The sequence below is a fragment of the Phyllobates terribilis genome, unplaced genomic scaffold, assembly GCF_046119375.1.
Source record: "Phyllobates terribilis strain yellow unplaced genomic scaffold, ASM4611937v1 Scaffold_8__6_contigs__length_399053987, whole genome shotgun sequence".
Classification (NCBI taxonomy): Eukaryota; Metazoa; Chordata; class Amphibia; order Anura; family Dendrobatidae; genus Phyllobates; species Phyllobates terribilis.
The window spans coordinates 387735831-387761612 of record NW_027362768.1 but is presented as its reverse complement, the minus strand read 5'-3'; the positions used below and the strand labels follow the sequence as shown (position 1 = coordinate 387761612).

Sequence of the window (25782 nt, the reverse complement as noted above, 5' to 3'; positions counted from 1 at the left end):
TTGAGTCATTATATACAAATATACGGCACTCTGATGGTCTCTCCGCAGTCGAGTTCTTTCTGGGTACTTCACCATTACCTGTAGCATTAAGGGGCCTTATCCTTGAACTACTGGAATTTACTTTAAATCATAATTTTTTTACGTTTAAGGGGTCCTTCTTTCTGCAGCTCCAAGGGACAGCCATGGGCGCGGCCTTTGCGCCGGCCTATGCTAATCTGTTCCTGGGGCTGTGGGAAAGGGACCTCTGCCTGTCAGATCGTGAGGACGAGATGTGCCGAGTCCTTTTTTGGACTCGTTACATCGATGACGTCCTCATGATCTGGCAGGGTTCATCTATATCCCTCAAAAATTTTGTTAAGAGATTAAACTCCAATGACTATAACATCCATCTTACGTATCAATTTGATCCACATCAAGTGGAATTTTTGGATGTCTCCTTGAGGAGGGATACATCCAATTGTTTACAGACCTCCCTGTTCCGCAAGCCTACGTCTACAAACATGCTTTTGCATGCCCATTCTTCCCATCCCCGACACATGATTCGGGCCGTACCTGTGGGGCAGTTCCTCCGCATTCGGAGGATCTGCTCCACGGATGCGGAATTTGAGAGGCAGGCTGCGGAACTTAAGGGGAGATTTTATGCTAGAGGGTATAGCCGGCGGATGATCAAGAGGGCATATAGAAGGGCTAAATTCTCTTCAAGACATGACTTAATCTATGGGAGCCAAACTAATAGAGATAACGGGGTAAAAGTACGATTTGTCACCAATTTTAACTGCCAGTTTACCCGCTTGAGGAGTATTTTGGCCCGCTCCTGGCATATCCTCAAAGCTGACTCAATATTATCACATTTTGTTTCGGATAGACCGTCTATTTCCATTAGACGGTCTAGGAATATTCGGGACTACTTGGTGCATTCACACTATGAGGATGTGACAAGTACTACTTTTTTGGATGGACATCCTAGGAGGAGTGGATGTGTACCGTGTGGCCGATGTGTGGCATGCCCGAACGTAGAACGTAGTGATTCGTTCTTCAAAGCAGACGGATCAAAGAGTTATAAGATTAATAAATCCATAACATGCACCACTAAATATGTAATCTATTTTGCGACTTGCCCGTGCAACTTGATTTATGTGGGCATGACCACTCGCCAATTGAAGGTACGGGTCCGGGAACACGTGTTGGGCATATTGGCCGCGGTCGACCACACGGACACGTCCTCTCTGAAAACCATTCCACGCCATTTTAAGGCCTACCATAATGGTGATGCCTCATTATTTAAGGTAAGAGGTATTGACTGTATAGTACCAGGTATACGAGGTGGCAAATTGGGTCGTAGATTGGCCCAGATGGAGTCCAGATGGATCTGGACTCTGAATACTCTACACCCAAATGGGCTCAATGAAGGCATCAGCTATTCCCCCTTTCTCTGACCGCCCATGACGCGCCTGGATATCTTTGCGCGAGTGCGCTTTTTACGCATTCGCCCAGGGATGCCCGGGCGCGCTTACATGGGATTTAGTGGATTCACTTTGAGTTTTAAATATCATTTATATATGTTTTTACGATGGCACTTATTCTGATTTTTATTCTTATAGATTTTTTGTGTCATCTCCGTGAGCTTACGCTTTATTGCTATTGTGGACACCTGTTTCAGAATATATGTTGACATCTCCTGAAATGATTAAAGATCACCTCTCAGAATGAACTGTGGAAAGGAAGAATTGGATTTGGACATCAGCGTCATTCATTGTTATATCTGTCATTATGTTGTTGATATGTCACTTTGGGAGCATTAAGATACTCGATAAACGGCTGCTTAGCTTTCTGCTAATTATCTAGGGAGCTCTCTTTTAGATACTAACCTTTGATCACTTCTATAGTATTATCGGGGATTTCATGCCAGGATATTTGAGATGTCTCTTCCCCCTAGTGACATGGTTCCAGATGTCCGCCCATTATCTGTCTTATCTTCTAAAAGAATCTTTTCTCCTTTCCATCTTCTTTCTTTTCTTATTGGTGTTCCACATCTATTTTCTACTCTGTCTTGAGAATGTCTATGTATATATCTTTTTGGGACTTGTCGGAGCCATGTACGCATGCGCGTCACGGTGCCCTGGACGCCCGCCGGCTTTCTGTATCTTCAATGACGTCCGGCACTTCCTTGCCGGGGGTCATGTGACGCGGAGGCGGGCCGGCGTCTTGGTCTCCGTGGTGATGCATGCGTCACTTCCGGCTCCGGGAAGGTGCGGGATGGCGTTGTCTGGTCGCTATGGCGACAGTAGCGCCATTTCCGGAATCGAGCGCCGGATGGCGCCTATATAAACCTATTACCTCTCCTCATCTTCATGCCCCCTGAAGAAGGGAGTTCGAAACGCGCGTCGGGGCACTTCACCTTACCTGTGTGCCCCCCCTCACGGGTCCCCTGGTCTCAGGCTTCCTGAATAGAACCACGTCTGTGTCCCTGGTATGTACCGATAATTAGTATGGGAATAGGATGTTGAAGGGGGCTCTAGATTTATTACCCCCTTCACTTCTCCAGATGGTTCATATAGGTATACTAATTGTGTAATATGAGTATTTATTGACCTTGACTGCCATTTATTGTTATTATGACTATAGTAGATTTATGCAGTGTCTTTGCTTGAGTAATACGATTACATTAAATTAACGGGGCCCCCTGGGGTGGGGACATCGCTTTGGTGAGAGGCTGTTTTAATTACCACTTTTCTCTGGTTCACTTTTCCCCCATTTTTTGTGCCTTTTATATTAAAAGCTTTTCTAAATAATAAACTTTATACATTTTTCTAAAGAAAACCTTTATGGTAGTCCCTCTTTCGTTGTATGTTTTTGTTTTTTTACTACAGGTAATGAGCGGAGGACAGAGGAGCCAGTACTACAGGTAATGAGTGGAGGACAGAGGAGCCGGTACTACAGGTAATGAGCGGAGGACAGAGGAGCCAGTACTACAGGTAATGAGTGGAGGACAGAGGAGCCAGTACTACAGGTAATGAGTGGAGGACAGAGGAGCCGGTACTACAGGTAATGAGTGGAGGACAGAGGAGCCAGTACTACAGGTAATGAGTGGAGGACAGAGGAGCCGGTACTACAGGTAATGAGTGGAGGACAGAGGTGCCAGTACTACAGGTAATGAGTGGAGGACAGAGGAGCCAGTACTACAGGTAATGAGTGGAGGACAGAGGAGCCAGTACTACAGGCAATGAGTGGAGGACAGAGGAGCCAGTACTACAGGTAATGAGTGGAGGACAGAGGAGCCAGCACTACAGGTAATGAGTGGAGGACAGAGGAGCCAGTACTACAGGTAATGAGTGGAGGACAGAGGAGCCAGCACTACAGTTAATGAGTGGAGGACAGAGGAGCCAGTACTACAGGTAATGAGTGGAGGACAGAGGAGCCAGTACTACAGGTAATGAGTGGAGGACAGAGGAGCCAGTACTACAGGTAATGAGTGGAGGACAGAGGAGCCAGTACTACAGGTAATGAGTGGAGGACAGAGGAGCCAGTACTACAGGTAATGAGCGGAGGACAGAGGAGCCAGTACTACAGGTAATGAGCGGAGGACAGAGGAGCCAGTACTACAGGTAATGAGCGGAGGACAGAGGAGCCAGTACTACAGGTAATGAGCGGAGGACAGAGGAGCCAGTACTACAGGTAATGAGGGGAGGGCAGAGGAACCAGTACTACAGGTAATGAGTGGAGGACAGAGGAGCCAGCACTACAGGTAATGAGTGGAGGACAGAGAAGCCAGTACTACAGGTAATGAGTGGAGGACAGAGGAGCCAGCACTACAGGTAATGAGTGGAGGACAGAGGAGCCAGTACTACAGGTAATGAGTGGAGGACAGAGGAGCCAGTACTACTGGTAATGAGTGGAGGACAGAGGAGCCAGTACTACAGGTAGTGAGTGGAGGACAGAGGAGCCAGTACTACAGGTAATGAGTGGAGGACAGAGGAGCCAGTACTACAGGTAATGAGCGGAGGACAGAGGAGCCAGTACTACAGGTAATGAGCGGAGAACAGAGGAGCCAGTACTACAGGTAATGAGTGGAGGACAGAGGAGCCAGCACTACAGGTAATGAGTGGAGGACAGAGGAGCCAGTACTACAGGTAATGAGGGGAGGGCAAAGGAGCCAGCACTACAGGTAATGAGTGGAGGACAGAGGAGCCAGTACTACAGGTAATGAGCGGAGGACAGAGGAGCCAGTACTACAGGTAATGAGCGGAGGACAGAGGAGCCAGTACTACAGGTAATGAGCGGAGGACAGAGGAGCCAGTACTACAGGTAATGAGTGGAGGACAGAGGAGCCAGCACTACAGGTAATGAGTGGAGGACAGAGGAGCCAGTACTACAGGTAATGAGGGGAGGGCAAAGGAGCCAGCACTACAGGTAATGAGTGCAGGACAGAGGAGCCAGTACTACAGGTAATGAGTGGAGGACAGAGGAGCCGGTACTACAGGTAATGAGGGGAGGGCAGAGGAGCCAGTACTACAGGTAATGAGCGGAGGACAGAGGAGCCAGTACTACAGGTAATGAGTGGAGGACAGAGGAGCCAGCACTACAGGTAATGAGCGGAGGACAGAGGAGCCAGTACTACAGGTAATGAGTGGAGGACAGAGGAGCCAGTACTACAGGTAATGAGTGGAGGACAGAGGAGCCAGCACTACAGGTAATGAGTGGAGGACAGAGGAGCCAGTACTACAGGTAATGAGTGGAGGACAGAGGAGCCAGTACTACAGGTAATGAGTGGAGGACAGAGGAGCCAGTACTACAGGTAATGAGTGGAGGACAGAGGTGCCAGTACTACAGGTAATGAGTGGAGGACAGAGGAGCCAGTACTACAGGTAATGAGTGGAGGACAGAGGAGCCGGTACTACAGGTAATGAGCGGAGGACAGAGGAGCCAGTACTACAGGTAATGAGCGGAGGACAGAGGAGCCAGTACTACAGGTAATGAGTGGAGGACAGAGGAGCCAGCACTACAGGTAATGAGTGGAGGACAGAGGAGCCAGTACTACAGGTAATGAGGGGAGGGCAAAGGAGCCAGCACTACAGGTAATGAGTGGAGGACAGAGGAGCCAGCACTACAGGTAATGAGTGCAGGACAGAGGAGCCAGTACTACAGGTAATGAGTGGAGGACAGAGGAGCCAGTACTACAGGTAATGAGCGGAGGACAGAGGAGCCAGTACTACAGGTAATGAGTGGAGGACAGAGGAGCCAGTACTACAGGTAATGAGTGGAGGACAGAGGAGCCAGTACTACAGGTAATGAGTGGAGGACAGAGGAGCCAGTACTACAGGTAATGAGTGGAGGACAGAGGTGCCAGTACTACAGGTAATGAGTGGAGGACAGAGGAGCCAGTACTACAGGTAATGAGTGGAGGACAGAGGAGCCAGTACTACAGGTAATGAGTGGAGGACAGAGGAGCCAGTACTACAGGCAATGAGTGGAGGACAGAGGAGCCAGTACTACAGGTAATGAGTGGAGGACAGAGGAGCCAGCACTACAGGTAATGAGTGGAGGACAGAGGAGCCAGTACTACAGGTAATGAGTGGAGGACAGAGGAGCCAGCACTACAGGTAATGAGTGGAGGACAGAGGAGCCAGTACTACAGGTAATGAGTGGAGGACAGAGGAGCCAGTACTACAGGTAATGAGTGGAGGACAGAGGAGCCAGTACTACAGGTAATGAGTGGAGGACAGAGGAGCCAGTAATACAGGTAATGAGTGGAGGACAGAGGAGCCAGTACTACAGGTAATGAGCGGAGGACAGAGGAGCCAGTACTACAGGTAATGAGCGGAGGACAGAGGAGCCAGTACTACAGGTAATGAGCGGAGGACAGAGGAGCCAGTACTACAGGTAATGAGCGGAGGACAGAGGAGTCAGTACTACAGGTAATGAGCGGAGGACAGAGGAGCCAGTACTACAGGTAATGAGGGGAGGGCAGAGGAACCAGTACTACAGGTAATGAGTGGAGGACAGAGGAGCCAGCACTACAGGTAATGAGTGGAGGACAGAGAAGCCAGTACTACAGGTAATGAGTGGAGGACAGAGGAGCCAGCACTACAGGTAATGAGTGGAGGACAGAGGAGCCAGTACTACAGGTAATGAGTGGAGGACAGAGGAGCCAGTACTACTGGTAATGAGTGGAGGACAGAGGAGCCAGTACTACAGGTAATGAGTGGAGGACAGAGGAGCCAGTACTACAGGTAATGAGTGGAGGACAGAGGAGCCAGTACTACAGGTAATGAGCGGAGGACAGAGGAGCCAGTACTACAGGTAATGAGCGGAGGACAGAGGAGCCAGTACTACAGGTAATGAGTGGAGGACAGAGGAGCCAGCACTACAGGTAATGAGTGGAGGACAGAGGAGCCAGTACTACAGGTAATGAGGGGAGGGCAGAGGAGCCAGCACTGCAGGTAATGAGTGGAGGACAGAGGAGCCAGCACTACAGGTAATGAGTGGAGGACAGAGGAGCCAGTACTACAGGTAATGAGTGGAGGACAGAGGAGCCGGTACTACAGGTAATGAGGGGAGGACAGAGGAGCCAGTACTACAGGTAATGAGCGGAGGACAGAGGAGCCAGTACTACAGGTAATGAGTGGAGGACAGAGGAGCCAGCACTACAGGTAATGAGCGGAGGACAGAGGAGCCAGCACTACAGGTAATGAGCGGAGGACAGAGGAGCCAGTACTACAGGTAATGAGTGGAGGACAGAGGAGCCAGTACTACAGGCAATGAGTGGAGGACAGAGGAGCCAGTACTACAGGTAATGAGTGGAGGACAGAGGAGCCAGCGCTACAGGTAATGAGCGGAGGACAGAGGAGCCAGTACTACAGGTAATGAGTGGAGGACAGAGGAGCCAGTACTACAGGCAATGAGTGGAGGACAGAGGAGCCAGTACTACAGGTAATGAGTGGAGGACAGAGGAGCCAGTACTACAGGTAATGAGTGGAGGACAGAGGAGCCAGTACTACAGGTAATGAGTGGAGGACAGAGGAGCCAGTACTACAGGTAATGAGCGGAGGACAGAGGAGCCAGTACTACAGGTAATGAGTGGAGGACAGAGGAGCCAGTACTACAGGTGATGAGTGGAGGACAGAGGAGCCAGCACTACAGGTAATGAGCGGAGGACAGAGGAGCCAGTACTACAGGTAATGAGTGGAGGACAGAGGAGCCAGTACTACAGGTAATGAGTGGAGGACAGAGGAGCCAGTACTACAGGTAATGAGCGGAGGACAGAGGAGCCAGCACTACAGGTAATGAGTGGAGGACAGAGGAGCCAGTACTACAGGTAATGAGCGGAGGACAGAGGAGCCAGTACTACAGGTAATGAGTGGAGGACAGAGGAGCCAGTACTACAGGCAATGAGTGGAGGACAGAGGAGCCAGTACTACAGGTAATGAGTGGAGGACAGAGGAGCCAGCGCTACAGGTAATGAGCGGAGGACAGAGGAGCCAGTACTACAGGTAATGAGTGGAGGACAGAGGAGCCAGTACTACAGGCAATGAGTGGAGGACAGAGGAGCCAGTACTACAGGTAATGAGTGGAGGACAGAGGAGCCAGTACTACAGGTAATGAGTGGAGGACAGAGGAGCCAGTACTACAGGTAATGAGTGGAGGACAGAGGAGCCAGTACTACAGGTAATGAGTGGAGGACAGAGGAGCCAGCACTACAGGTAATGAGCGGAGGACAGAGGAGCCAGTACTACAGGTAATGAGTGGAGGACAGAGGAGCCAGTACTACAGGTAATGAGTGGAGGACAGAGGAGCCAGTACTACAGGTAATGAGCGGAGGACAGAGGAGCCAGTACTACAGGTAATGAGCGGAGGACAGAGGAGCCAGTACTACAGGTAATGAGTGGAGGACAGAGGAGCCAGTACTACAGGTAATGAGCGGAGGACAGAGGAGCCAGTACTACAGGTAATGAGTGGAGGACAGAGGAGCCAGTACTACAGGTAATGAGGGGAGGGCAGAGGAGCCAGCACTACAGGTAATGAGCGGAGGACAGAGGAGCCAGTACTACAGGCAATGAGTGGAGGACAGAGGAGCCTCTTAAAGAAAAAGTTACAGGTCTGTGAGAGACAGAAATCTTGATGGTTTGTAATTGACCAAATTCTTATTTTCCACCAAAATTTGATAAAAATTTCTTTCCAAATCAGACAATGTGATTTCCAGGATTTGTTTTCTCATTTTGTCTCTGATAGTCGAGGTCGACCTATGATGTCAATTACAGACTGACCTCATCTCTTAAAGTGGGAGAACTTGCACAATTGGGGGCTGACTAAATACTTTTTTTCCCCACTGTATGTTCATTCCATGTCTAAGATGCACAAGAAACATATTATATCTGTCCATATTTTTGGACCAATAAATTATTATGTTCAATCTTTTTATTTATTCCTTTTCTTCATTCTTTTTAGTACGTCCCCAAAAATGGGCATCAAAGTGCGCACTGAAGGGGGTTACTGAAAGGGTTAAATGACTTTGGGCCACTGATCTCACACCACTATCACAAGTGCATCTCACTAAATTAGAATATCATCAAAAGGTGAATTTATTTCAGTTCTTCAATGCAAAAAGTGACACTCCTATATTATATAGAGTCATTACACACAGAGGGATCTATTATATAGAGTCATTACACAAAGAGGGATCTATTATATAGAGTCATTACACGCAGAGGGATCTATTATATAGAGTCATTACACACAGAGGGATCTATTATATAGAGTCATTACACACAGAGCGATCTATTATATAGAGTCATTACACACAGAGGGATCTATTATATAGAGTCATTACACACAGAGCGATCTATTATATAGAGTCATTACACACAGAGGGATCTATTATATAGAGTCATTACACACAGAGGGATCTATTATATAGAGTCATTACACACAGAGGGATCTATTATATAGAGTCATTACACACAGAGCGATCTATTATATAGTCATTACACACAGAGGGATCTATTATATAGAGTCATTACACACAGAGCGATCTATTATATAGAGTCATTACACACAGAGGGATCTATTATATAGAGTCATTACACACAGAGCGATCTATTATATAGAGTCATTACACACAGAGGGATCTATTATATAGAGTCATTACACGCAGAGGGATCTATTATATAGAGTCATTACACACAGAGGGATCTATTATATAGAGTTGTTATCAATTATTCTAATTTACTGAGATAATGACTTTTGTGTTTTCATTGGCTGTAAGCCATAATCATCAACATTAACAGAAATAATCACTTGAAATAGATCTCTCTGTGTGTAATGACTCTATATAATAGATCCCTCTGTGTGTAATGACTCTATATAATAGATCCCTCTGTGTGTAATGACTCTATATAATAGATCCCTCTGCGTGTAATGACTCTATATAATAGATCCCTCTGTGTGTAATGACTCTATATAGCAGACCCCTCTGTGTGTAATCACTGTATATAATAGATCCCTCTGTGTCTAATGACTCTATATAATAGATCCCTCTGTGTGTAATGACTCTATAGAATAGATCCCTCTGTGTGTAATGACTCTATATAATAGATCCCTCTGTGTGTAATGACTCTATATAATAGATCCCTCTGCGTGTAATGACTCTATATAATAGATCCCTCTGCGTGTAATGACTCTATATAATAGATCCCTTTGTTTGTAATGACTATATAATAGATCCCTCTGCGTGTAATGACTCTATATAATAGATCCCTCTGCGTGTAATGACTCTATATAATAGATCCCTCTGCGTGTAATGACTCTATATAATAGATCGCTCTGCGTGTAATGACTCTATATAATAGATCCCTCTGCGTGTAATGACTCTATATAATAGATCCCTCTGCGTGTAATGACTCTATATAATAGATCCCTCTGCGTGTAATGACTCTATATAATAGATCCCTCTGCGTGTAATGACTCTATATAATAGATCGCTCTGCGTGTAATGACTCTATATAATAGATCCCTCTGCGTGTAATGACTCTATATAATAGATCCCTCTGCGTGTAATGACTCTATATAATAGATCCCTCTGCGTGTAATGACTCTATATAATAGATCCCTCTGCGTGTAATGACTCTATATAATAGATCGCTCTGCGTGTAATGACTCTATATAATAGATCCCTCTGCGTGTAATGACTCTATATAATAGATCCCTCTGCGTGTAATGACTCTATATAATAGATCCCTCTGCGTGTAATGACTCTATATAATAGATCGCTCTGCGTGTAATGACTCTATATAATAGATCCCTCTGCGTGTAATGACTCTATATAATAGATCCCTCTGCGTGTAATGACTCTATATAATAGATCACTCTGCGTGTAATGACTCTATATAATAGATCACTCTGTGTGTAATGACTATATAATAGATCCCTCTGCGTGTAATGACTCTATATAATAGATCCCTCTGTGTGTAATGACTCTATATAATAGATCCCTCTGCGTGTAATGACTATATAATAGATCCCTCTGTGTGTAATGACTCTATATATTAGATCCCTCTGTGTGTAATGACTATATAATAGATCACTCTGCGTGTAATGACTATATAATAGATCCCTCTGTGTGTAATGACTCTATATATTAGATCCCTCTGTGTGTAATGACTCTATATAATAGATCACTCTGCGTGTAATGACTATATAATAGATCCCTCTGTGTGTAATGACTCTATATAATAGATCCCTCTGTGTGTAATGACTCTATATAATAGATCACTCTGTGTGTAATGACTATATAATAGATCCCTCTGTGTGAAATGACTCTATATATTAGATCCCTCTGTGTGTAATGACTCTATATAATAGATCCCTCTGCGTGTAATGACTCTATATAATAGATCCCTCTGCGTGTAATGACTCTATATAATAGATCCCTCTGCGTGTAATAACTCTATATAATAGATCACTCTGCGTGTAATGACTCTATATAATAGATCACTCTGCGTGTAATGACTATATAATAGATCCCTCTGCGTGTAATGACTCTATATAATAGATCACTCTGCGTGTAATGACTCTATATAATAGATCCCTCTGCGTGTAATGACTCTATATAATAGATCCCTCTGCGTGTAATGACTCTATATAATAGATCCCTCTGCGTGTAATGACTCTATATAATAGATCCCTCTGCGTGTAATGACTCTACATAATAGATCCCTCTGCGTGTAATGACTCTATATAACAGATCGCTCTGCGTGTAATGACTTTATATAATAGATCCCTCTGCGTGTAATGACTCTATATAACAGATCCCTCTGCGTGTAATGACTCTATATAATAGATCCCTCTGCGTGTAATGACTCTATATAATAGATCCCTCTGCGTGTAATGACACTATATAATAGATCACTCTGCGTGTAATGACTCTATATAATAGATCGCTCTGCGTGTAATCACTCTATATAATAGATCCCTCTGCATGTAATGACTCTATATAATAGATCCCTCTGCTTGTAATGACTCTATATAATAGATCACTCTGCGTGTAATGACTCTATATAATAGACCCCTCTGCGTGTAATGACTCTATATAATAGATCCCTCTGCGTGTAATGACTCTATATAATAGATCGCTCTGTGTGTAATGACTCTATATAATAGATCGCTCTGCATGTAATGACTCTATATAATAGATCCCTCTGCGTGTAATGACTCTGTATAATAGATCCCTCTGCGTGTAATGACTCTATATCATAGATCGCTCTGCGTGTAATGACTCTATATAATAGATCCCTCTGCGTGTAATGACTCTATATAATAGATCCCTGTGTGTAATGACTCTATATAATAGATCCCTCTGCGTGTAATGACTCTATATAATAGATCCCTCTGTGTGTAATGACTCTATATAATAGATCCCTGTGTGTAATGAGTCTATATAATAGATCCCTCTGTGTGTAATGACTCTATATAAAAGATCCCTCTGTGTGTAATGACTCTATATAATAGATCCCTCTGTGTGTAATGACTCTATATAATAGATCGCTCTGTGTGTAATGACTCTATATAATAGATCCCTCTGCGTGTAATGACTCTATATAATAGATCGCTCTGTGTGTAATGACTGTATATAATAGATCCCTCTGCGTGTAATGACTCTATATAATAGATCCCTCTGCGTGTAATGACTCTATATAATAGATCACTCTGTGTGTAATGACTCTATATAATAGATCGCTCTGTGTGTAATGACTCTATATAATAGATCCCTCTGCGTGTAATGACTCTATATAATAGATCCCTCTGTGTGTAATGACTCTATATCATAGATCGCTCTGTGTGTAATGACTCTATATAATAGATCCCTCTGTGTAATGACTCTATATAATAGATCCCTCTGCGTGTAATGACTCTATATAATAGATCCCTCTGTGTGTAATGACTCTATATAATAGATCCCTCTGCGTGTAATGACTCTATATAATAGATCCCTCTGTGTAATGACTCTATATAATAGATCCCTCTGCGTGTAATGACTCTATATAATAGATCCCTCTGCGTGTAATAACTCTATATAATAGATCCCTCTGCGTGTAATGACTCTATATAACAGATCCCTCTGTGTGTAATGACTATATAATAGATCCCTCTGCGTGTAATGACTCTATATAATAGATCCCTCTGCGTGTAATGACTCTATATAATAGATCCCTCTGTGTAATGACTCTAATAGATCCCTCTGCGTGTAATGACTCTATATAATAGATCCCTCTGCGTGTAATGACTCTATATAATAGATCCCTCTGCGTGTAATGACTCTATATAACAGATCCCTCTGTGTGTAATGACTATATAATAGATCCCTCTGCGTGTAATGACTATATAATAGATCCCTCTGCGTGTAATGACTCTATATAATAGATCCCTCTGCGTGTAATGACTCTATATAATAGATCCCTCTATGTGTAATGACTCTATATAATAGATCCCTCTGCGTGTAATGACTCTATATAATAGATCCCTCTGTGTGTAATGACTCTATATAACAGATCCTTTTGTGTGTAATGACTATATAATAGATCCCTCTGCGTGTAATGACTCTATATAATAGATCCCTCTGCGTGTAATGACTCTATATAATAGATCCCTCTGCGTGTAATTACTCTATATAATAGATCCCTCTGCGTGTAATGACTATATAACAGATCCCTCTGTGTGTAATGACTATATAATAGATCCCTCTGCATGTAATGACTCTATATAATAGATCCCTCTGCGTGTAATGACTCTATATAATAGATCCCTCTATGTGTAATGACTCTATATAATAGATCCCTCTGTGTAATGACTCTATATAATAGATCCCTCTGTGTGTAATGACTCTATATAATAGATCGCTCTGTGTGTAATGACTCTATATAATAGATCCCTCTATGTGTAATGACTCTATATAATAGATCCCTCTGCGTGTAATGATTTTATATAATAGATCCCTCTGTGTGTAATGACTCTATATAATAGATCCCTCTGTGTGTAATGACTCTATATAACAGATCCTTCTGTGTGTAATGACTATATAATAGATCCCTCTGCGTGTAATGACTCTATATAATAGATCCCTCTGCGTGTAATGACTCTATATAATAGATCCCTCTGCGTGTAATGACTCTATATAATAGATCCCTCTGCGTGTAATGACTATATAACAGATCCCTCTGTGTGTAATGACTATATAATAGATCCCTCTGCATGTAATTACTCTATATAATAGATCCCTCTGCGTGTATTGACTCTATATAATAGATCCCTCTATGTGTAATGACTCTATATAATAGATCCCTCTGTGTAATGACTCTATATAATAGATCCCTCTGTGTGTAATGACTCTATATAATAGATCGCTCTGTGTGTAATGACTCTATATAATAGATCCCTCTGTGTGTAATGACTCTGTATAATAGATCCCTCTGTGTGTAACGACTCTATATAATAGATCCTTCTGTGTGTAACGACTCTATATAATAGATCCCTCTGTGTGTAATGACTCTATATAATAGATCCCTCTGCGTGTAATGACTCTATATAATAGATCCCTCTGTGTGTAATGACTCTATATAATAGATCCCTCTGTGTGTAATGACTCTATATAATAGATCCCTCTGTGTGTAATGACTCTATATAATAGATCCCTCTGTGTGTAATGACTCTATATAATAGATCCCTCTGTGTGTAATGACTCTATATAATAGATCCCTCTGCGTGTAATGGCTCTATATAAGTGATATTGGTGTGAGATCAGTGGCCCAAAGTCATTTAACCCCTGAAAAACACCAGTTACTTAATCAACTCCTAAAAATCGTCTGTCTGCCCACTTTGATGCCCGTTGTGATGCCCTGAACCCGTTTGGGCCGGGCTGCAGTGATCTGAGTTTGTTGAGGGCCATCACTGTCTATGTGATGCTGGTGTGAGATCAGTTGTTCAAAGTTATTTAACCCTTTCAGTAACGCCCTTCAGTGCGCACTTTGATGCCCATTTTTGTGCCAGTTCTCTGAAGTTTTCGAACTTTTGTAGCGGCTTTTCCCTATATTCACACCAGGCTCCTCGCTGCAGTGCGTTTTATTATTGTACTTTTTTATTTTTGTAATTAAACCTGTAAAGTACAGAAAAAAAGAAATTGCCTCATAAGAAACCAACTCCAGCCTCGTGCAGAAAACAGTGAATGTTTATCAGCGGACGGCGAGGAGATTATCAGCGGACGGAGAGGAGATTATCAGCGGACGGAGAGGAGATTATCAGCGGACGGCGAGGAGATTATCAGCGGACGGAGAGGAGATTATCAGCGGACGGAGAGGAGATTATCAGCGGACGGCGAGGAGATTATCAGCGGACGGCGAGGAGATTATCAGCGGACGGCGAGGAGATTATCAGCGGACGGAGAGGAGATTATCAGCGGACGGAGAGGAGATTATCAGCGGACGGAGAGGTGATTATCAGCGGACGGAGAGGAGATTATCAGCGGACGGCGAGGAGATTATCAGCGGACGGAGAGGTGATTATCAGCGGACGGAGAGGAGATTATCAGCGGACGGTGGGGAGATTATCAGCGGACGGAGAGGAGATTATCAGCGGACGGCGAGGAGATTATCAGCGGACGGCGAGGAGATTATCAGCAGACGGCAGGGGCGATTATCAGCGGACGGCGGAGCGCCCATCAGCGGATGGCGGGGCGCCCATCAGCGGACGGTGAAGCTTCCATCAGCGGACGGCGAGGAGATTATCAGCGGACGACGGGGCATCTTTTCAGTGGACGGCGAGGAGATTATTATTGGACGGCGGGGCGCCCATCAGCAGACGGCGGGGCGTCTTTTCAGCGGACGGCGGGGCGTCTTTTCAGCGGACGGCGGGACGTCTTTTCAGCGGTCGGCGGGACGTCTTTTCAGCGGACGGCGGGGCGTCTTTTCAGCGGACGGCGGGGCGTCTTTTCAGTGGACAGCGAGGAGATTATTACCGGACGGCGGGGCTCCCATCAGTGGACGGCGGGGCGCCCATCAGGGGACAGCGAGGAGATTATTACCGGACGGCGGGGCGCCCATCAGTGGACGGCGGGGCGCCCATCAGTGGACGGCGGGGTGCCCATCAGTGGACGGCAGGGCGTCTTTTCAGTGGACAGCGAGGAGATTATTACCGGACGGCGGGGCTTCCATCAGTGGACGGCGGGGCGCCCATCAGGCGACAGCGAGGAGATTATTACCGGACGGCGGGGCGCCCATCAGAGGACGGCGGGGTGCCCATCAGAGGACGGCGGGGTGCCCATCAGTGGACGGCGGGGCGCCCATCAGAGGACGGCGGGGTGCCCATCAGTGGACGGCGGGGCGCCCATCAGTGGATGGCGGGGCGCCCATCAGAGGACGGCGAGGTGCCCATCAGTGGACGGCGGGGTGCCCATCAGTGGACGGCGGGGTGTTTTCTGCTTCTCTCTGTGATCGACTGAGGGAGACATCGGATCCGCTGCGAATCGCGTCGCTGGTGATAATCGCTCGCTGTTTTCTGCACCTTCGCCTCCATCCTGACGGACACAACAGAGGTTCCTCATTGTTTGCCTCACTATTGTGGTAATGAGCCGCTCTGTCGGCAGTGTGAGGAGACCGCTGTACTACTACCCTCATCAGAGCTGTGCCCCCAGGTGAGCAGATCCTACTCCTCGTCTCTTATCACCAGGACTTCACCATGGCACCTCCACCGCGACTTCTACTTCTCACAGGAAACGCGTAGTGAGTGTGAACTGCGGTAAACACGATGTAGACAAGAATCACAAAACATCGAGACGGTCAGATATCTGGACACGACAGAGACCCCCGAGAGCGTCCAACGGCCGCGGCCTAACAGACCCCACAAATCCTGAGCCGCAGTGTCAAATACTCAGCAAGTCACAGACCGAGAGCACGCGGCGTATCGTCACAAGTCACTACACATACATCCGGCACAGCTCTGGAGGTGACTGGAGAATAAAACCAAGCAGAATAGTGACTGCAGCTCTGGAGGTGACTGGAGAATAAGACCAAGCAGAATAGTGACTGCAGCTCTGGAGGTGACTGGAGAATAAGACAAAGCGGAATAGTGACTGCAGCTCTGGAGGTGACAGGAGATTAAAACAAAGAATAGTGACTGCAGCTCTGAGTTGACAGGAGAATAAGACAAAGCAGAATAGTAACTGCAGCTCTGGAGGAGACTGGAGAATAAAACCAAGCAGAATAGTGACTGCAGCTCTGGAGGTGACTGGAGAATAAGACCAAGCAGAATAGTGACTGCAGCTCTGGAGGTGACTGGAGAATAAGACAAAGCGGAATAGTGACTGCAGCTCTGGAGGTGACAGGAGATTAAAACAAAGAATAGTGACTGCAGCTCTGGAGGTGACAGGAGAATAAGACAAAGCAGAATAGTAACTGCAGCTCTGGAGGTGACAGGAGAATAAGACAAAGCAGAATAGTGACTGCAGCTCTGGAGGTGACAGGAGAATAAGACAAAGCAGAATAGTGACTGCAGCTCTGGAGGTGACAAGAGAATAAAACAAAGCAGAATAGTGACTGCAGCTCTGGAGGTGACAGGAGAATAAGACAAAGCAGAATAGTGACTGCAGCTCTGGAGGTGACAGGAGAATAAGACAAAGCAGAATAGTGACTGCAGCTCTGGAAGTGACTAAAAAATAAGACAAAGAAGAATAGTGACTGCAGCTCTGGGGGTGACATTAGAATAAGACAAAGCAGAATAGTGACTGCAGCTCTGGAGGTGACAGGAGAATAAGACAAAGCAGAATAGTGACTGCAGCTCTGGAAGTGACTAAAGAATAAGACAAAGAAGAATAGTGACTGCAGCTCTGGAGGTGACAGGAGAATAAGACAAAGCAGAATAGTGACTGCAGCTCTGGAGGTGACAGGAGAATAAGACAAAGCAGCATAGTGACTGCAGCTCTGGAGGATAAGACACGATGTAACAGCAGAATAGTGACTGCAGCTCTGGAGGATAAGACGTGATGTAACAGCAGAATAGTGACAGCAGCTCTGGAGGATAAGACATGATGTAACAGCAGAATAGTGACTGCAGCTCTGGAGGATAAGACGCGATGTAATAGCAGAATAGTGACTGCAGCTCTGGAGGATAAGACGCGATGTAACAGCAGAATAGTGACTGCAGCTCTGGAGGATAAGACACGATGTAACAGCAGAATAGTGACTGCAGCTCTGGAGGATAAGACATGATGTAACAGCAGAATAGTGACTGCAGCTCTGGAAGATAAGACATGATGTAACAGCAGAATAGTGACTGCAGCTCTGGAGGATAAGACGCGATGTAACAGCAGAATAGTGACTGCAGCTCTGGAGGATAAGACGCGATGTAACAGCAGAATAGTGACTGCAGCTCTGGAGGATAAGACATGATGTAACAGCAGAATAGTGACTGCAACTCTGGAGGATAAGACATTATGTAACAGCAGAATAGTGACTGCAGCTCTGGAGGATAAGACATGATGTAATAGCAGAATAGTGACTGCAGCTCTGGAGGATAAGACATGATGTAACAGCAGAATAGTGACTGCAGCTCTGGAGGATAAGACATGATGTAACAGCAGAATAGTGACTGCAGTTCTGGAGGATAAGACATGATGTAACAGCAGAATAGTGACTGCAGCTCTGGAGGATAAGACCTGATGTAACAGCAGAATAGTGACTGCAGCTCTGGAGGATAAGACCTGATGTAACAGCAGAATAGTGACTGCAGCTCTGGAGGATAAGACATGATGTAACAGCAGAATAGTGACTGCAACTCTGGAGGATAAGACATGATGTAATAGCAGAATAGTGACTGCAGCTCTGGAGGATAAGACATGATGTAACAGCAGAATAGTGACTGCAGCTCTGGAGGATAAGACGCGATGTAACAGCAGAATAGTGACTGCAGCTCTGGAGGATAAGACGGGATGTAACAGCAGAATAGTGACTGCAGCTCTGGAGGATAAGACATGATGTAACAGCAGAATAGTGACTGCAGCTTTGGAGGATAAGACATGATGTAACAGCAGAACAGTGACTGCAGCTCTGGAGGATAAGACGCGATGTAACAGCAGAATAGTGACTGCGGCTTTGGAGGATAAGACATGATGTAACAGCAGAATAGTGACTGCGGCTCTGGAGGATAAGACGCGATGTAACAGCAGAATGGTGAGTGCAGCTCTGGAGGATAAGACGATGTTCACATGTCCGGTAATCATCAGTTAGAATGGATCCAGCAGTGAGTTGTGCAGACATAACTTTTTTTGTCTTGGTAAAAAAAAAACTGATTTAATCTTGATCCATTTATTTAATATTGTAATCTATGGTAATCAGATCTGCACAACTCGCTGATGGATGATTACTGCACATGTGAACATGGCCGTAGACATGCTGCTGCTCCTATCAGTATCCAGTTCTTATCTGCAGCTCCGCCTGTTGCTTTATTACTCTTCACCTCCTTTCCTCCTGTTTGGGAGTCTGCGCTTCATTCTCCTGCAGGGACAGAGGATACCGTCCATCATGGTGACAGTTCGGCTAGTCCCTGTGGATACATCGTGGCCTTCTGTATACATTGCGGTGATCGTGGTTCCTTTCTTTTTACCTTCTTGATCAGCCAATCAGATTACATTCTTACATTATATAGCATAACCCCCGGACCCTTGTGATCGGTCAGTTGTACGCAGTGTCAGACTGGGTTGGCACAGGCCCACCAGTAACACTGATTCTTGGGGCTCACTGTTCAGATACATCCAAACGTAACCTGACCCGAGTACACGAATCTACATTTGCTCCTGTGTAACATTCACTTGGCTAGCTTGTTTAATGAATGATTAGATTATACCTTTTTCTGCAAATTGTGAATCAAGTGTAATAACAGCTCATTAGCACGTCTTCACAGGAGCGGCCTACCGGAGGATTCTCCTGTTCTCCAGTAGGCCAGTCCATGCCTGGGTGTACGTTTCCAGTCAGTGTTGGTAATCGGCTCCTGGTGTGTCGGGGCCCCCTGGTCAGGGCTTCGTCCTTTGCGAGCAGTCTGCCGCCCTCCAGCCAGGATAGCAGCGGCACTGGAAGTGGGTGTCCATATACAACAGGTCCATCTTTGTGGCCTGTCCAGAGAGCCAGAAGCCTCCACCTCGCAGGTTTTTCCTGATACTGAAGCTTCCTGGGTGCAGGTGGAGCTGAGCCTCAGAGGAGGGGTCACGTCGCACGCAGCGTCCATTCCCGGTACATAGAGCCTGGCTACACAGCAAGGCGCCGCTGCTCACATTGACCACATACATCCCCAATGTATCATCTATATAGGACTTCACGGCGAGGCAAGCTTCCTGTAATAAAAGATGGACACAAGAGCTGACGATCATCAGGACTGAACTCATGCTACTGTACTGCAAAGACTGAGCAGGCAGCAAATGCAACTGGCACGGATGTGGCCCCGTGGCACACCTAGAATTCACGTGGCCCCACAGCAGGAAGGTAGCGAGTCCCCCAGACTGACAGTTCGATACTGGGACACTCACCTTACTGGAGCTGTAGTCCAAGTTCCCCCATAAGATGACCCCAGCGGCCCCTAGAGCTGCGCTCTGTCCGATCGTCTGGATCAAATCTTCCTGTGGAGGAAAAAAACCCACTGAGACCACGGATCTATGAATGGAGGTTACAATGTATCAACCTGAAGAATCCTGACTACATGTTATGCAACTCTGTATCTCACTGACAAAAGAAACCCTGCTGTAAGGAAAAGCAATGGTGCAAGTAACAGCAGCCGCCCAGCAGCCGTCCAGCAGCCGTCCAGCAGCCGTCCAGCAGCCGTCCAGCAGCCGCCCAGCAGCCGACCAGCAGCCGCCCAGCAGCCTCGCGCGTGCATGCACAACAACTTATACTCCATTATTTTCAATTAAGTTTCTGGATCTCACTGGGCACAGACATTCTGTGTGATCCAATGATTCTTTTGCACATTCCTGTATGGGAGGGAATCTAGCTGTATCCATCCTGAGCTCCTGGTTCATGAATGAAATGTCAGAACTAAAGTGGAGACTGACACTGACACAGGCACCAGAGCATAAGAGAAGAGTGATGAGGAAGGGATGGCTGTGCAATATAACATTCAGCAACCAGCAGCGCTTTGGACACAGCGTATTTTATTAGGTCAAAATCTGCAGCGGAGACTTGCGAAATTAACAAGCTGCAGATGAGTTTACGCAGATGAGTTTACGCAGCGTCAAAAACAAGCACAGTGGGCATGGGAGTTCTTATAAATGAAATAAAATGAAAAATGTAATTAACAAAATGGCGTCGGCTCCATTGGCTGGATGTCAGAATCTCCCCCAGAGGTGCTGATCTGATGTGATCGGCCCCCCACCCTCATAGATCTTCTGCTGAGGACACTCCAAAGGTTCTCAGTAGGGCTGAGGTCAGGGGAGGGTGGTGGCCGCACCAGGAGTTTCTCTCCTTTTATGCCCATAGCAGCCAATGACTCGGAGCAGGACCGGCTCCAGGTTTTTGTGGGCCCCGGGCGAAAGAGTCTCAGTGGCCCCTTTAACACATACCACGATTCATGATGCACAGATACCGCAGAGAAATATATATATAGTACAAGGCCAAAGATTTCACTTCTTACATTACATGAGTGATATCATCCATGTAGTATAATGCACAGCCCATAGTCATCCATACAGTATAATGCACAGCCCATAATCATCCATGTAATATAATGTACAGCCCATAGTCATCCATACAGTATAATGCACAGCCCATAGTCATACATGTAGTATAATGCACAGCCCATAGACACACATGTAGTGTAATGCACAGCCCATAGTCATCCATGCAGTATAATGCACAGCCCATAGTCATCCATACAGTATAATGCACAGCCCATAGTCTATATATATACTATAATGCACAGTCCATAGTCATCCATGCAGTATAATGCACAGTCCATAGTCATCCATACAGTATAATGCACAGCCCATAGTCATCCGTGCAGTATAATGCACAGCCCATAGTCATCCATATAGTATAATGCACAGCCCATAGTCATCCATATAGTATAATGCACAGCCCATAGTCATCCATACAGTATAATGCACAGCCCATAGTCTATATATATACTATAATGCACAGTCCATAGTCATCCATACAGTATAATGCACAGCCCATAGTCATCCGTGCAGTATAATACACAGCCCGTAGTCTATATATGTACTATATTGCGCAACCCATAGTCAACCATGAAGTATAATGCACAGCCCATAGTCATCCATGTAGTATAATGCACAGCCCATAGTCATCCATTGTAGTATAATGCACAGTCCATAGTCATCCATGTAGTATAATGCACAGCCCATAGTCATACATTGTAGTATAATGCACAGTCCATAGTCATCCATGTAGTATAATGCACAGCCCATAGTCATCCATGCAGTATAATGCAAAGCACATAGTCATCCATGTAGTATAATGCACAGCACATAGTCATCCATACAGTATAATGCACAGCCCATAGTCATCCATGTAGTATAATGCACTCCCCATAGTCATCCATGCAGTATAATGCACAGCCCATAGTCATCCATGCAGTATAATGCAAAGCACATAGTCATCCATGTAGTATAATGCACAGCACATAGTCATCCATACAGTATAATGCACAGCCCATAGTCATCCATGTAGTATAATGCACAGCCCATAGTCATCCATGCAGTATAATGCAAAGCACATAGTCATCCATACAGTATAATGCACAGCCCATAGTCCTCCATATAGTATAATACACAGTCCATAGTCATCCATATAGTATAATGCACAGCCCATAGTCATCCATATAGTATAATGCACAGCACATAGTCATCCATACAGTATAATGCACAACCCATAGTCATCCATGCAGTATAATGCACGGCCCATAATCATCCATGTAATATAATGTACAGCCCATAGTCATCCATGCAGTATAATGCACAGCCCATAGTCATACATGTAGTATAATGCACAGCCCATAGACATACATGTAGTGTAATGCACAGCCCATAGTCATCCATATAGTATAATGCACAGCCCATAGTCATCCATGCAGTATAATGCACAGCCCATAATCATCCATGTAATATAATGTACAGCCCATAGTCATCCATACAGTATAATGCACAGCCCATAGTCATACATGTAGTATAATGCACAGCCCATAGACACACATGTAGTGTAATGCACAGCCCATAGTCATCCATGCAGTATAATGCACAGCCCATAGTCATCCATACAGTATAATGCACAGCCCATAGTCTATATATATACTATAATGCACAGTCCATAGTCATCCATGCAGTATAATGCACAGTCCATAGTCATCCATACAGTATAATGCACAGCCCATAGTCATCCGTGCAGTATAATGCACAGCCCATAGTCATCCATATAGTATAATGCACAGCCCATAGTCATCCATATAGTATAATGCACAGCCCATAGTCATCCATACAGTATAATGCACAGCCCATAGTCTATATATATACTATAATGCACAGTCCATAGTCATCCATACAGTATAATGCACAGCCCATAGTCATCCGTGCAGTATAATACACAGCCCGTAGTCTATATATGTACTATATTGCGCAACCCATAGTCAACCATGAAGTATAATGCACAGCCCATAGTCATCCATGTAGTATAATGCACAGCCCATAGTCATCCATTGTAGTATAATGCACAGTCCATAGTCATCCATGTAGTATAATGCACAGCCCATAGTCATACATTGTAGTATAATGCACAGTCCATAGTCATCCATGTAGTATAATGCACAGCCCATAGTCATCCATGCAGTATAATGCAAAGCACATAGTCATCCATGTAGTATAATGCACAGCACATAGTCATCCATACAGTATAATGCACAGCCCATAGTCATCCATGTAGTATAATGCACTCCCCATAGTCATCCATGCAGTATAATGCACAGCCCATAGTCATCCATGCAGTATAATGCAAAGCACATAGTCATCCATGTAGTATAATGCACAGCACATAGTCATCCATACAGTATAATGCACAGCCCATAGTCATCCATGTAGTATAATGCACAGCCCATAGTCATCCATGCAGTATAATGCAAAGCACATAGTCATCCATACAGTATAATGCACAACCCATAGTCATCCATGCAGTATAATGCACAGCCCATAGTCATCCATGCAGTATAATGCAAAGCACATAGTCATCCATACAGTATAATGCACAGCCCATAGTCCTCCATATAGTATAATACACAGTCCATAGTCATCCATATAGTATAATGCACAGCCCATAGTCATCCATATAGTATAATGCACAGCACATAGTCATCCATACAGTATAATGCACAACCCATAGTCATCCATGCAGTATAATGCACGGCCCATAATCATCCATGTAATATAATGTACAGCCCATAGTCATCCATGCAGTATAATGCACAGCCCATAGTCATACATGTAGTATAATGCACAGCCCATAGACATACATGTAGTGTAATGCACAGCCCATAGTCATCCATATAGTATAATGCACAGCCCATAGTCATCCATGCAGTATAATGCACAGCCCATAGTCATCCATATAGTATAATGCACAGCCCATAGTCATCCATACAGTATAATGCACAGCCCATAGTCTATATATATACTATAATGCACAGTCCATAGTCATCCATACAGTATAATGCACAGCCCATAGTCATCCATACAGTATAATGCACAGCCCATAGTCATCCATGTAGTATAATGCACTCCCCATAGTCATCCATGCAGTATAATGCACAGCCCATAGTCATCCATGCAGTATAATGCAAAGCACATAGTCATCCATGTAGTATAATGCACAGCACATAGTCATCCATACAGTATAATGCAAAGCCCATAGTCATCCATGCAGTATAATGCACAGCCCATAGTCATCCATGCAGTATAATGCAAAGCACATAGTCATCCATACAGTATAATGCACAGCCCATAGTCCTCCATATAGTATAATACACAGCCCATAGTCATCCATATAGTATAATGCACAGCCCATAGTCATCCATATAGTATAATGCACAGCACATAGTCATCCATACAGTATAATGCACAACCCATAGTCATCCATGCAGTATAATGCACGGCCCATAATCATCCATGTAATATAATGTACAGCCCATAGTCATCCATGCAGTATAATGCACAGCCCATAGTCATACATGTAGTATAATGCACAGCCCATAGACATACATGTAGTGTAATGCACAGCCCATAGTCATCCATATAGTATAATGCACAGCCCATAGTCATCCATGCAGTATAATGCACAGCCCATAGTCATCCATATAGTATAATGCACAGCCCATAGTCATCCATACAGTATAATGCACAGCCCATAGTCTATATATATACTATAATGCACAGTCCATAGTCATCCATACAGTATAATGCACAGCCCATAGTCATCCATACAGTATAATGCACAGCCCATAGTCATCCGTGCAGTATAATGCACAGCCCATAGTCATCCATGCAGTATAATGCACAGCCCATAGTCATCCATGTAGTATAATGCTCAGTCCATGGTCATCCATGTAGTATAATGCACAGCCCCTAGTCATCCATGTAGTATAATGTACAGCACATAGTCATCCATGTAGTATAATGTACAGCCCATAGTCATACATGTAGTGTAATGCACAGCCCATAGTCATCCATGTAGTATAATGCACAGCCCATAGTCATCCATGTAATATAATGCACAGCCCATAGTCATCCATGTAGTATAATGCTCAGTCCATGGTCATCCATGTAGTATAATGCACAGCCCCTAGTCATCCATGTAGTATAATGCACAGCCCATAGTCATCCAGGTAGTATAATGCACAGCCCCTAGTCATCCATGTAGTATAATGTACAGCCCATAGACATACATGTAGTGTAATGCACAGCCCATAGTCATCCATGTAGTATAATGTACAGCCCATAGACATACATGTAGTGTAATGCAAAGCACATAGTCATCCATGTAGTATAATGCACAGCCCATAGTCATCCATGTAGTATAATGTACAGCCCATAGTCATACATGTAATATAATGCACAGCCCATAATCATCCATGTAATATAATGCACAGCCCATAGTTATCCATGTAGTATAATGCACAGCTCATAGTCATCCATGTAGTATAATGCACAGCCCATAGTCATCCAGGTAGTATAATGCACAGCCCCTAGTCATCCAT

At 45.0% G+C, this 25782-nt stretch overlaps 1 protein-coding gene across 2 annotated transcripts in view; it reads right to left on the bottom strand.

The window, feature by feature from the left end:
• Window positions 1–14608: 14608 nt before the first annotated feature.
• The window catches only part of LOC141157648 (hyaluronidase-1-like), a 35075-nt gene continuing 23901 nt past the window's right edge, over window positions 14609–25782 (bottom strand). For both annotated transcript variants that reach the window (XM_073645162.1, XM_073645163.1), the window contains exons 3-4: window positions 20060–20149; window positions 14609–19867 (exon numbers count right to left, since the gene is read on the bottom strand). In XM_073645162.1, the coding sequence (XP_073501263.1) occupies window positions 19550–19867; window positions 20060–20149 (408 nt within the window). In that variant the 3' untranslated portion in view covers window positions 14609–19549. The remainder of the gene's footprint in view (window positions 19868–20059; window positions 20150–25782) is intronic.